This window comes from Chiloscyllium plagiosum, chromosome 6 (assembly GCF_004010195.1).
Source record: "Chiloscyllium plagiosum isolate BGI_BamShark_2017 chromosome 6, ASM401019v2, whole genome shotgun sequence".
Taxonomy (NCBI): Eukaryota; Metazoa; Chordata; class Chondrichthyes; order Orectolobiformes; family Hemiscylliidae; genus Chiloscyllium; species Chiloscyllium plagiosum.
In genome coordinates, this window is record NC_057715.1 from 14,169,860 (window position 1) to 14,182,466 (window position 12,607).

General features: G+C 40.9%; 1 protein-coding gene across 2 annotated transcripts in view; it reads right to left on the reverse strand.

Moving 5' to 3' along the window:
• Positions 1-12,607, reverse strand: part of pros1 (protein S) — a 69,293-nt gene that overhangs the window by 40,759 nt on the left and 15,927 nt on the right. For both annotated transcript variants that reach the window (XM_043691241.1, XM_043691243.1), the window contains exon 5: positions 7,028-7,150. In XM_043691241.1, coding sequence (XP_043547176.1) covers positions 7,028-7,150 — 123 coding nt within the window. The remainder of the gene's footprint in view (positions 1-7,027; positions 7,151-12,607) is intronic.

Consider the following 12,607-nt stretch of genomic DNA (forward strand, 5'->3'; position numbering starts at 1 on the left):
GTACAGTATATTATTGCAATGTATAGTATTATACTACTATCAGGTATATTATTATGCTACTGCAGTGTATAGTATTATACTATTGCAATATATAGTACAATACTACTGCAATGTATAGTATTATACTACTGCTACAATATATAGTATTATACTACTACAATATATAGTATTATACTGCTGCATTGCACAGCATTATATTACTACTACAATGTATAGTATTATACTACTGCAATGTATGGTATGAAACAGTATTATATACTGCAATGTAATGTATTATACCACTGCAATATATTGCATTATACTACTGCAATGTATAGTATTATATACTGCAATTTATAGTATTATAATACTGCAATGTTTAGTATTACACCATTGCATTGCATAGTATGGTACTACTGTGAAGTATAGTATGATACTACTACAATGTATAGTATTATACTAGTGCAATGTATAGTATTATAATACTGCAATGTATAGTATTATACTAGTGCAATATATAGTGTTATATTAGTGCAATGTATAGTACTATACCACTGCAATGCTTAGTATTACACTACTGCAATGTATAGTATGATACTACTACAATGTATAGTATTATACTACTGCAATGTGTAGTATTACACTACTGCAATGTATAGTATTATATACTGCAATGTATGGTATTATACTACTGCAATCGGTAGCATTATATGACTGCAATGTATTGCATTATACTACTGCAATGTATAGTATTACATACTGCAATGAATAGTGTTATAATACTGCAATGTATTGTTTTATACTACTGTAATGTATAGTATTATATTATTGCAATGTATAGTATAATACTACTGCAATGTATAGTATTACACCACTGCAATGTATAGTATTATACTACTGCAATGTATAGTATTATATTCGGCAATGTACAGTATTATACCACTGCAATATATCGCATTTACTACTGCAATGCATTGTATTATACTACTGCAATGTATAGTATGATACTACTGCAATGTATGGTATTATACTACTTCAATATATAGTATTATACTGCTACAATGTATAGTGTGATACTACTGCAATGTGTAGTATACTACTATGATGTATAGTATTATACTACTGCAATATAGAGCATTATAATACTGAAATATATAGTATTATATACCGCAATGTATAGTATGATACTACTGCAATGTATAGAAATATATACTGCAATGTATGGTACTATACCACTGCAATATATCACATTATACTACTGAAATACATCACATTATACTACTGCAATGTACAGTATTATATACTGCAATGTATCATATTATACTACTGCAATGTATCATATTATACTACTGCAATATATAGTACTACTGCAATGTAATATATTTTCCCACTGCAATGTGTAGTCTTATACTACTGCAATGTACAGTCTTATACCAGTGGAATGTATAGTATTATACTACTGCAATGTATAGTATTATATGACTGCAATGTACAGTATTATACTATTACAATATGTAATACTATACTACTGCAGTGTGTAGTATTATACTACTGTAATGTATAGTATTATACTACGACAATCTGTAATAGCATTCTACTGCAATGTATAGTATTATAATACTGCAATGCTTAGTATTATACTACTACAACGTACAGTATTATACTTCTGCAATATATGATACTACTGCAACGTATCATATTATACTACTTCAATGTATAGTATTACATACTGCAATATATTGCATTATACTACTGCAATGTATAGCATTATATACTGCAAGTTATAGTATTATAATACTGCAATGCTTAGTATTATACTACAACGTACAGTATTATACTTCTGCAATATATATGATACTACTGCAACATATCATATTATACTACTTCAATGTATAGTATTACATACTGCAATTAAACTACTGCAATATATCGCATTATACTACTGCAATGTATAGCATTATATACTGCAAGTTATAGTATTATAATACTGCAATGTTTAGTATTATGCTACTGCAATGTATAGTACGATACTACCGTGAAGTATACAATGTGTAGTATTATACTAGTGCAATGTTCAGTATTATGCTAGGGCAATGTATAGCAATATAATGCTGCAATGTATAGTATTATACTAGAGCAATGTATAGTATTATAATACTGAAATGCATAGTACTACACTACTGCAATGTATAGCATTATAATACTACTATGTATAGTATTATAATATTGCAATGTATCATATTATACTACTTCAATGTATAGTATTACATACTGCAGCATATAGTATTATACTACTGCAATGTATAGTATTACATACTGCAATGTACAGTATTATACCACTGCAATATATCGCATTATACTGCTGCAATGTATAGTATTATATACTGCAATGTATAGTATTATAATGCTGCAATATTTAGTATTGTAATGCTGCAATGTTTAGTATGATACTACTACAATGTATAGTATTATACTACTGCAATGTGTAGTATTACACTACTGCAATGTATAGTATTATAATCTGCAATGTATAGTATTATACTACTGCAATGTGTAGTATTATACGACTGCAATGTATCACATTATACTACTGCCATGTATGGTATTATACTACTACAATGTATAGTATCATAATACTGCAATGTATAGTATAATACTACCGCAATATATAGTACTATACCACAGCAATGTATAGTATTATACTACTGCAATGTATAGTATTATACTACTGTAGTGTATAGTATTATACTATTGCAAAGTATAGTATTATACTACTGCAATATGTAGTATTATACCACTGCAATGTATCATATAATACAACTGCAATGTGTAGTATTATAAAACTGCAATGTATAGTATTATACAACTGCAATGTACAGTATTATACAACTGCAACGTATAGTATTATACTACTGTAATGTATAGTGTAATACTACTGCAATGTATAGTCTCATAAACAGCCAGGTGGAAACGACCAGATCACCTTTTTTTTATGTTGGCTGAGGGGGAAATATTGGCCAAGAGCCCTCAAAGATAATTCCCCTGCTCTCCCTTGAAATTGTGCTATGGTATCATCAGTAACCATCTGAAAGGGCAGTGGGGCTTCAGCTTAATGTTAAACCCAAAAGGCATCACTGCTTTGACAACGCAACACTCTCTCAGTACAGCTCGGAGCGTCTGCTCAGCTTCTTATGTTCCGGACTCTCAATCAGAAATTGAATTTCATAAAGTTGGGATTAGGAGATAAGAGTACAACCCACTGAGGATATAGTTTTCACCATAATTGAATGTAAGTTTATAGATAGCACAAATGTCCCAGTGATACCCTGAGAATGAAGATGGTTAGAGTAAAAAGAACAGAAGCAGAGTTTGTTACTTCTTCGGGCATGGTTAATGCCATTTTAGGGGTGGGTGGTGTTTGCTGCTGAGTAGTGAGGTGATGACAAAGCGTCGTCCCCAGAAAGATTTCAGTGGAATATCAGAGAAGAGGACAATTGGAGGACAGATCAATGGCGGTTTCATTGCAAAGCAACATCCAGTTTAATATTTGGAAGTGTTGAAGTCTGCCATGAGGTACACAGTAAGGGAAAGAATCAGAGGAGACATGTGAATAAATCACTTAGAACATAAGAATGCAAGAAATAGGAGCTGGGGTAAGGTATATTCAAGCTCACTCCAGGATTCATTGAGATTGTGAATGATCTGCTTCAACACCTATTTCCGGCAATGATCAGTCAATCACTGGGTGTTTGTTCCATGTAGAAATCTCAGTCTGGAACATACTCATGACTCAGCCTCCACAAACCCAAGAGAAGAGAATTCCAAAAGCATACTATCCTCTGAGTGAAATGATTTCACTTCATCGCAGTCATAAATGGCCTGCCCTTTATCCTGGGAGATTGATGCCCCCAGGCAGGGGAAACCATCGTTCCTGAATCTATCCTGTAGAACAGCACTCTTATCTCTTAATCCCAACTTTATGAAATTCAATTTGGGTTCAATTCCAGCCTCAGGCAACTGTCTGTGTGGAGTTTGCACATTCTCCCTGTGTCTGCGTCGGTTTCCACTAGGTGCTCCAGTTTCCTCCCACAGTCCAAAGATGTGCAGGTCAGGTGGATTGGCCGTGGGAAATTACCCATACTGTCCAGGGATGCATAGGTTAGGTGTGCTAGCCTGGGAAATATAGATTTATGGGATAGGCCTGGGTGGGATGCTCTGTGGAGCATTGGTGTGGTCTTGTTGGGCTGAACAGCCTGTTTCCACAGTGTAGGGATTCCATGAAGATACGCTGCAGAATCTCACCAAGGCCCCTTCGACTGTACTTTCCCAACACATGACCACTACAGTTTGGAAGGGCATGGGAACACCACAACTAACAAGATTCTGTCTGCCCCAAGCCCTGGCTTGAAAATATTTTGCTGCTTCTTCAGTGTCAAAGTCCTGGAGCTCCCTCCCTAATATTGTGAATGTATATACACCAAATGGACTGCTGCAGTTCATCCCAATTTTCTCAAGGGCAGTTAGAGATAGGCGATAGACCTAGGCAATAGAGATAGGCAATAGGTCTAGGCAGCAACACCCACTTCCCATGAACGAATAACAAAAAGGAGGCCGGGCAAGTTACTCATTTCGAGGTAAATTAGGGATGGGCAGGAAAAGCTGGGTTTCCCAATGATGTAAACACCTGATGAAAGAATGAAGAATCACCCAGGATCTGGATAATTGCAGTGAGACTCATTTACTCCTACATTCAAATCCTCTTGTAGTAAAGGCTATTTGTCTCCTCAATGACCTGCTGTACCTATGTGGTAACCTCCAGTGCATCATGACCAGGAACACGCAGCAAGATCACACCAACCCTCTGAAGAGTAACCCACCCAGACCTATTCCCCTTTACTCAACATCTCCCCCTAAACATTACACCTAACCTACACATCCCTGAACACTATGGGCAATTTAGCATGGCCATATCACCTAACCTGCACATCTTTGGACTGTGGTAGGAAAGCCATGCAGATACGGGGAGAAGTTGCCCGAGGCTAGAATCGAACCCGGGTCCCTGGCGCTGCAAGGCAGCAGTGCTAGCCACTGAGCCACTGTGCTGCTTCTCTGACGTGGAGGTACCTGTGTTAGACTGGGTCGGACAATGTCAAAAATCACACAATTTTTGAAATAAATCAGTTCGACTATAACTTGGTGTCTTATCACATTTCTTCACATTGAATTGCAGCTGCCATACGTTTGCCCACACATTATTCTCTCTAAGTCCCCTTGACGCACCTTTGCATCTTCCCCACAACTCACACTAACACTGAAATTTACAGTGAGTTGCTCCCACACTGCCCATAATGGCAATGGAAGCAAATTCAGAAAATGACTTAGAGTCATAGAGTCATAGAGATGTACAGCACAGAAACAGACCCTTCGGTCCAACTCGTCCATGCCGATCACCTTTCCTAACCTAATGTAGTCCCATTTGCCAGCATTTGGCCCATATCCCTCCAAACCCTTCCTATTCATGTACCCTTTCAGATGCCTTTTAAATAGTGTAATTGTACCAGCCTCCACCACTTCCTCTGACAGCTCATTCCATATAAAGGAAATATTTCCAGGGTTGTGAGAAAAGATCTACAGTGAATGGGATTAATCGGACAGCTCTTCCACTGATCTGGCACAGGCACAATGGGCTGAATGATCTCCTTTCACAGTGTTCTTAGCCCGAGTGAAGACTAGCGCATCCCTTGCAAAAGATGAAATATTCCCTGGAGAGATGAGGGGAATTAACCAGGAGCTGTTTCTTGTCAAAAAGATAAGCAAAACAGGACAGCTTTATCAGAAATAGAGATACGCCTACATGAAGAGAAATAGCTGATAACAAAGGGTTTCACTATAAAGGCTGGTGAAGGAAGGAATATAAAAACCACAGGGGAAGTGATAACAGCCTTGACAGAAACTTGGAATCAGACCAGGAACAAGTTGTTCCTAGTTATCCGACAGTTAGAAAGACAGAGACAATAAAGGAAGGGGAGAGAAATACTATTGAAGCAAAAAATTATTAGAGCAATAGGCCAGAAGATTTTATTAATGATGGACTTTAGGCAGGATCAGTCTAGGTTAAGAGATAGTAAGAGATCCATTACTATTTTGGTAACACATTACAGAGCACCAAATAGCAAAGAGATATAAATATAATTTCGACATGATTATAACAGTGACTGGCTGGAACTACATAGGATTTGACCTGAACATTGATTAAGACTACAAGGGTTTCAGTTCAAAGATGGGGAGTTAGTATCAGAGAGTGTTCAGGACAGTTAGCCTTATCTGGGTGTTTAATGTCCAAGATCTGGGTTTGATTAATAAAGCAAGATTAGCAGGTGCTCTGAAGATAGAACACCTGCTCCTCGGATGCTGCCTGACCTGCTGTGCTTTTCCAGCACCACTCTAATGTAGACTCTGATCTCCAACATCTGCAATCCTCACTTTTGCCGACATGAGGAGTAGAGGCTGGATTCCAAATCACATTGAAAATGGAAACAGAATAGGGAGTTCAATGTAAATGTTTGTAACTGAAAAGTAACTCATACCATTGGGATGAAAGAGACCAAACCCAGATTAAACACATGGACACTCAGAAAGCAACAGCACCGTGAAATGCTCGACCTCAAGGAGCTGGTGCAGGGTATAGTTCAGCATCATTTAAAAAGGGTATTGAAGAATTATTTAGAAAGGAAGGTGTAAGAGGATGGGAAAGAGGACAAGGAGATATGGTCAGAGGTGTCTGGGTGAAGAGCGAGCACTGACCTGGGGATGAAAGATGGCATCAATAATCACTTCCTGTTTTGCCAAGTCTGAGATTCTCTCGTGGCTTCCAAAATCTGCTAAAGGGTTTGACATGCCTTTGCAAATGGACAGGTTAACAGCTTATAATTCCCGTTTGGATCTCAACTGGACCCTTTCTGTGGCTTGCCTGAAAAAAGCTTCACCGACATAAACCATGCAAATGGAGCACAATGGCTTCAGTTCCAGGGATTCATTCGGGACGTACCTTGCTGACACGTAACTCCCGTCCAACCTTCTTTACAGACGCAGGTGAACGCAGCCACTTTGTCCACACATTGAACGGAGCCTTCAGGATTACACGGTGAAGGGCTGCACTGGTCTGGAATTTCTGAATCAAACAGCAGACAGTAAAACAAGGCATTGATAAGGATACACAAAGACACACAAGATACACAAGGAGCTGACTAAAGATACCCAGAGAATTATTAACTCAACAGGCACTGAATGAAAGAAGGTGGACTGGCCCAACTAATCTTCCACTGTTTGAAAAAGATTTTCAAATCGTCTTTCAAATCCCTCCATGGCTTCATCCCTCACTACTCCAGCAATCTTCTCTCGCCCCACATCTCTCCAATTCTTTTTGCATATCTCCAATTTTGGTCTCTAGATCTTCTCCGATCTTAATTGTTCCACCACGAGCAGTCATGTCTTCACTGCCAAGAACTCTAAACTCTCAAAATCTTTTTCTAAACCTCCCCCAACACTCTCCCCTCCTTCGAGATGTTCTTAATAACGTAGCTCTTAGACCAAGCTTGTGACTATCAAGAAAATGGCCATTACGTCATGATGACAGAAGTTCTGTTTCCTGCTCTGTCAATGGCAGTTTTCAAAAGGACAGAAGGGAGCGTGGGGTTTTCATTTTTTTTTCTTTTTTCTTCTTTTTTTTTCTTCTTTTTTAACCCCCACACTACCGCCTAAGTGCGGTAGTGCTTATTTTTCCCCCAGCACCCATGGTGTGTGTGTGCAGGTGTGAGACACAGTGAAAGACACAAAGTGCACGAATCTTTATTCAAATTCCACCACCAGGAAGATAGGAAAACACCCGGGTGGCGACAAACACTGCCCTTCACATCAAAGCAGTGCTGTATGATCAAAACAGTGAAGGGGAGGGTAGGGACTAAATCAAAATAGAGTTGGAGGGAGAAATGATGCACTCCACTCCCTGCGGTGCCCACCTCTCCCTGAACAACTCCAGGGTGTTGGTGGACACCGCGTGCTCCTTCTCCAAGGACACCCAGGCTCTAATGTAACCGCGGAGGAGGGGCAGAGCGTGGGGTTTTCAAACCGACCTGAGCTCATTAACAGGTCGATTAAACAAATTAAGAGCTTATTAAGAGTCAGACTATCAGAAATTGTGGAACTTTGGTGGAGGCAGTTGGCCTTTAAGAACCCTCAGGTCTGAGACACAGTTAGGCTCAGGCAGACAGGCAAGATAATGTAAGTCAGAGGTAAGGACAGAGGTCAACTTGATGGAGCTTGGTGGCATGGTATAGGCTGGTGAGTTCCCAGACCCATTCAGAAGAGCATGCAATAGGTCAAAGGTTGAAGGGCTATTGGAGATAATAGTGAAGGGATATTGCTGATAGTCTGTGTGGGGTGGTAGAGATCAGAAGAGATATTATTAATGTGCCCCTCACAAGGATTGCCACTTGGTGGAAGCAGTCAAGTTAGGAAGGGTACAGTGCACCCTGAGTGGGGGACTTCACTAGCCACCAGCAACAGTGACTGAGCTGGTCGGGTCCTTAAGGACATAGCTATTAAACTGGTTCTGCAACAGCTGGTGAGAGAACCAACAAGATGGAAAACCAGATCTGACCTCATCCTTACCACTATGCCTCCCACAGATGTATCTGTCCATGACAATATTGGTTAAATTGACCACCACACAGTCCTTGTGTAGTGACATCCTATCTTCATACTGAGAAAACCCACAATTGTGTTGTGTTGCACTATCACCATGCTAAATGAGATAAACTTCAAACTGATCTAGCAACTCTGTAAGGCATTGTGGGTCATCGGCAGCAGCAGAATTATATTACAACACAGTCTGCAACCACATGACCAGCATATCCTCCACTCTACCATTACCACTGAGCCAAGGGATCAGCCCTGAGAAGAACAGGAGGGCAAGCCAGAAACAGCACAGGACATCACTAACAAGGAGCTAACCTGATGAAGCTACAAATCAGAGAGTTCAGGCAGTATCCGAAGAGAAGGAGAATCAACGTTTGGACAAAAGCCCTTCATCAGGAATGAGAGAAGCTTTGCCAGGTTCGCTACTTTTTAGTGATGTCCTGTGCTGTCACTCCTGATGTAGGACTTTTGCCCGAAATGTCGACTCTCCTGCGCCTCGGATGCTGCCTGACCTGCTGTGCTTTTCCAGCTCCACACTCTTGACTCTGATCTCCAGCATCAGCAGTCCCCACTTTCTTGAAGCGACAAAGGTGGTCTACTTGCATGTCAAATTGCAGAAACAGTAAGAGCTAGACAGAGCTAAGTGACTCCAAAACCAATGGATTAGATCAATGGTGTTCTGTCATATCCATTCATGAATGGTAGTGGACAATTAAGCAGATCGCTTAAGAGGGAGGTTCCATAATATCCCCATCCTCAGTAATGGGGAGCCCACACACTAATGCAAAAGATAACACTGATGTATTTACAAATCTTCAGCCAGAAATGCAGAGTGAATGATCCATCTCAACTTCCTCCAGAGATCCCCAGTATCTCAGACAATTTGATTCACTCAATGTGAAAACACACAATGGCTAAAAGCAATAGACACTGCAAAGGTTGTGAGTCCTGGCAACATTCCAGCAACAGTACGGACAATATACATTCCAGAACTTGCCACTGCCTTAGCCAAGCTCTTCCAGTACAGGTCCACACTGGCATCTGCTCGACAATGTGCAAGATCGCTCAGGTATGTCCTGAACATAAAAAACAGGACAAATCCAACCAACCAATTACTGCCCCCTTCAGTCCACTCTCAATCATCAGGGAAGTGATGGAAAGGGTCATCAACAGTGCTACCCAAACAGCATCTGCTCCACAATAAAAACCAAAATAACTGCAAACACTAAATCAGAGACAAAAACAGAAATTGCTGGAAAAGCTCAGCAGGTCTGGCAGCATTTGTGAAGAGAAATCAGAACTAATGTTTCAGGTTGAGTGATCTTTCCTCAGAACTGAAGAAAGGACACTTGATCCAAAATGTTAACTCTGATTTCTCTCCACAAATGCTGCCAGACCTGCTGAGCTTTTCCAGCAACTTCTGTTTTTGCACCTGCTCAGCAATACCCTGCTCAGTGACGCCCAATTTGGATTCCACCAGGGCCACTCAGCTCCTGATCTCATTACAGCCTTGGTTCAAACATGGACAAAAGAGCTGATCTCCAGAGGGAAGGGGAGGGTGACAACCCTTGACATCAAAACTGTATGTGAATAAGACCTTCTTTCCATCCTAAGGTCAGAGTTGAGATGTTCACTGATAACTGCAGAAGGTACAACACCATTTTTGACTCCGCTAATACTGAAGCAGTCCTTGTGCATCTTCAGCAAAACCTGGACAATATGCAGGTTTGGAGTGACATGTGACAAAAAACATCTGTGCCACACATATGCCAGGTAATGACCAACTCCAACAAGGAACAATCTAACCATGCCAGCTAGACCCTCAATGGCATTTCCATCACTGAATTCTCCACTATCAACATTCTGGGAGCCTGAATTGACCTGAAACTGAACTGGATGAGAAGTATATAAACAGTGGCTACACGATCAGGTCAAATCCTGCTGGGATTTCTGCAGGGAGTTACTCACCTGCTGACTCCCCAAAGCCTGTCCACCATCTACAAGGCATAAGACAGTTGTGTGTTGGAATACTCCCCACTTGCCTGGATGGGTGCAGCTCCAACAACACTCAAGAAGCTTGACACCATCCAGGACAGAGCTTGATTGGCACCACATCCACAAAGGTCCACTCCCTCCACCATCTGCAAGTTCCCCTCTAAGCTCCTTATCCTGCAGAGTTGAAAATTTACCACCGTTCCTTCAGTGTCATTGAATTAAATCCTGGGACTCCCTCCCTCACAGCTCTGCGGGTGCATCTGCAACACATCGACTAAAGTAGGCAGCTCACCACCAACACTACCACCTTCTCAAAGGCAATTAATGAGCAGCAATAAATGGCGGTCCAACCAGTGACGCCTACATCCCATGGTGACATTTTAAAAATATACACAGAAACCTCTTCAACGATTCAGGTTTGACAGCAGCAGGAAGGTGTTCACAAAAAGAAGAACTGTGTGGGCAATGAGTGGCTGATGATGTGGTATGAAAGTAACTGTTTCACAGTCTAAAATACAAGATCATTAACAGAACCTTTTTACAGGTATACACTCATCCCGCCTTCTCCAGAGGGAAGCTGCCTCCATTCCTGTATTTCCACAGTCTCACTGGCCAGCAGACCCATCCTTTACTGAATGAAGACTCTGACCTGGGGCAAACCACTGAGAGTCTTAGTTTAGAGACCGGGAAGCGAAGCTGTCTCCCAGTGCCTTCTCCCACAGGAAAATATCCCTCCTGGCTTCACCCTACACTCGATCCCTTGATCGATTTTGGTGAACTCTTCCAAGACAGAGAAGCTAATTCAAGAAATTCAACATTATTCTAAACGCTAATGAATATAATTTCACAAGATAAATGGAGATCTTTCAATGTCTCAAATCATTTGATTCAAATAGCAAAGCATTTGCATTCTATTATCCAACAGGCACTGAAGAGCTATCCATCCACATGCTGAGTGCTGTCAACAGCAGCAAAACCTCACAACAATGATTAGATTAAATTCCTTGCAGTATAGAAACAGGCCATTTGGCCCAACAAGTCCACACTGACCTTCTGAAGAGTAACCCACCCAGACCCATTTCCCAGCACTATGGGCAATTTAGCATGGCCAATTCACCTAACCTGCACATCTTTGGACTGTGGGAGGAAATTGGAGCACCCAGAGGAAACCATTACAGACATGGGGAGAACATGCAAACTCCACATAGATAGTCACCCAAGGCTGGAGTCAAACACGGGTCCCTGGCGCTGTGAGGCAGCAGTGCTAACCAGTGAGCCACTGTGGATAATGATGAGCACACTCTTGGTGCTCAGGATATCGCCTAGGATACTGTTGGACAACATAGAATCTGAAAGAATTAATGGCTGAACATCATGGTGCAGCAACAGATTTTCTAGGGAAGGCAGGGCATTCTTAAAGTGTGCAAAGGGAAAGTATAATCTGTCTTCCTCTCTGCACATAAAGGATAAGTGACAGCCAAAGTGTGTGTGAAGTGTCATTTTATGGACAAGTATAATAACCAATGGTAGAGGCTCCATTAACTCCAGTCTGGAAACTTATTCATCAATAGCGTGCGAAGGGACCTTCTCCACCCAGCTGGGAAGGATGACATTGCCCAGGTTTTGTATCAGATCAAAAAGGACCTATCTCTGAGATCACAGCCCCCTTTCAGTAACGCATTGAAGTGTCAGTCTGGATTCTTGCATGCCAGTGTCTGGGAACGGTTTTGAATCCTCCACCTTCTAACCCAGAGGGGAGAATGTTACCCACTGAGCCACAGACAGCATTCGCACAATCAGGAAATTTATTCAAGGATGATACAGAAAAAGCCCAGACTGGGTCAAGGGCTATAACACCTGGCTTGAAATAGTACAGGGTTTAGATGCCTACTATGTGCCAAATACTGAAACTGTGGCACTACAAAGATGAATTGTT